Source organism: Nothoprocta perdicaria, unplaced genomic scaffold (assembly GCF_003342845.1).
Source record: "Nothoprocta perdicaria isolate Ctin4 unplaced genomic scaffold, notPer1 scaffold_451, whole genome shotgun sequence".
Classification (NCBI taxonomy): Eukaryota; Metazoa; Chordata; class Aves; order Tinamiformes; family Tinamidae; genus Nothoprocta; species Nothoprocta perdicaria.
In genome coordinates, this window is record NW_020455701.1 from 30,571 (window position 1) to 32,231 (window position 1,661).

Here is a 1,661-nt window from a genome sequence, read left to right on the forward strand (position 1 = left end):
CATCCTCCCCACTCACCTTCACCATCCTCCCCACTCACCCTCATCATCCTCCCCACTCACCTTCACCGTCCTCCCGACTCACCCTCATCATCCTCCCCACTCACCCTCACCATCCTCCCCACTGACCTTCATCATCCTCCCCACTCACTTTCACCATCCTCCCCACTCACCTTCACCATCCTCCCCACTGACCTTCATCATCCTCCCCATTCACCTTCACCGTCCTCCCCACTCACCCTCATCATCCTCCCCACTCACCTTCACCGTCCTCCCGACTCACCCTCATCATCCTCCCCGCTCACCCTCATCATCCTCCCCGCTCGCTCAGGCTCGATTCAGGAGCGTGAGGATCGTCAGCACCTTCTCCCTGCTGCCCAGCGCCCACAGCCTGTTCGTCCTGGAGGGGCCGGGGCAGCGGCGCGAGGTACGAGCGGGAACGGGAATGGAACGGGAATGGGAATGGGAATGGGAACAGGCACCGGGTGCCTCCTCCRTGATGCTGCCGGTCTCTCCTCGCAGATGGAGCTGGAAATCCTGCAGGCCAAGCGGGTGCCCGTGTCGCTCTGGATCCTGGTGGGCAGCATCGTCGGGGGGCTGCTCCTGCTGGCGCTCATCATCTTCGGCCTCTGGAAGGTGAGAGCCGGGCCGGGGCGGGCGCCCGCCGGGCCTTCCTCGCTCCATCCTCTCCCTCTCGCCCCAGCTGGGCTTCTTCGCCCGCAAGAAGCTCCCGGAGGAAGAGGAGGAGAAGGAGGAGCAGTGAGAGGTGGTGCCGGGGCCGGGACGGCGGCGCCTCCCTCTGCCCGAACCACCGGCCCGGGAGATTGGGGACGGGCGCCGGAGCCGGGGAGCGGCACACACGGAGCCCGCAGGAGCGGGGCGCTCCGAGGACCCCCCTTCCCGGCAGGACCGGCGCCAATAAAGCTGAGCCGCAGCCGGAGCCGCTCCCGAATCGCAACCCCTTCTGCTCCGGGAAGGGGGAAGTTCCCCGTTGGAGCCGGCCCCAGCCCCATGGAGCGCGGGCCGAGGGGGGGCACGCAGCTCCTGGCCGCCCCCGCCACCCTGGCCCAGCTTTTGGGCACATTCCAAGACTCGGGAATAGCAGCAGGCACGACAGGAGGAGGAAGCAGGAGCTGGAACATCCCCCGTGCCGGGAGCTGGAACATCCCCCGTGCCGGGAGCTGGAACATCCCCGTGCCGGGAGCTGGAACATCCCTCGTGCCGGGAGCTGGAACATCCCCGTGCCGGGAGCTGGGAATGTCCCCCGTGCCGGGAGCTGGGAATGTCCCCCGTGCCGGGAGCTGCAACTCACCCACGTGGGGGCTCTTCCAGAAAAAGCTCCCAAAAGCTCCGGCTCCTCTTCCCACTTTGGTTTTCCGTTTCACTGTCACCAGCCACCAGCCCGGAGCCCTCGTCGGGCTCCCACCGGCCGCGGAGGCTAAGCGCCCATCCAGTGGGCAGCTCCCGAGCTGCTTTTCCAGGAATAACCCCCCACGGGGCAGCTTGTGGGGAGGGGCGGAYGGGTCCAGAGCCACAGGGACCCCAGGGCAGAAACCTCCTGTGGGCCCCAGACCTGGGTGCAGGGACAGGACCCGCGTGTCCCGCAGGGACACGGCCCCTCCGGCTGCGCTCCTGGATCCACGGCATGCAGGGATCCAGGCAGA

The 1,661-nt window shown here is 67.5% G+C and overlaps 1 protein-coding gene across 1 annotated transcript in view; it reads left to right on the plus strand.

Moving 5' to 3' along the window:
- ITGA10 (integrin subunit alpha 10) overlaps positions 1-760 on the plus strand; it is a 9,773-nt gene extending 9,013 nt beyond the window's left edge. The window contains 3 exon segments of the mRNA XM_026046649.1: positions 329-424; positions 520-633; positions 701-760. Coding sequence (XP_025902434.1) covers positions 329-424; positions 520-633; positions 701-760 — 270 coding nt within the window.
- The last annotated feature ends 901 nt before the right edge of the window (positions 761-1,661 follow it).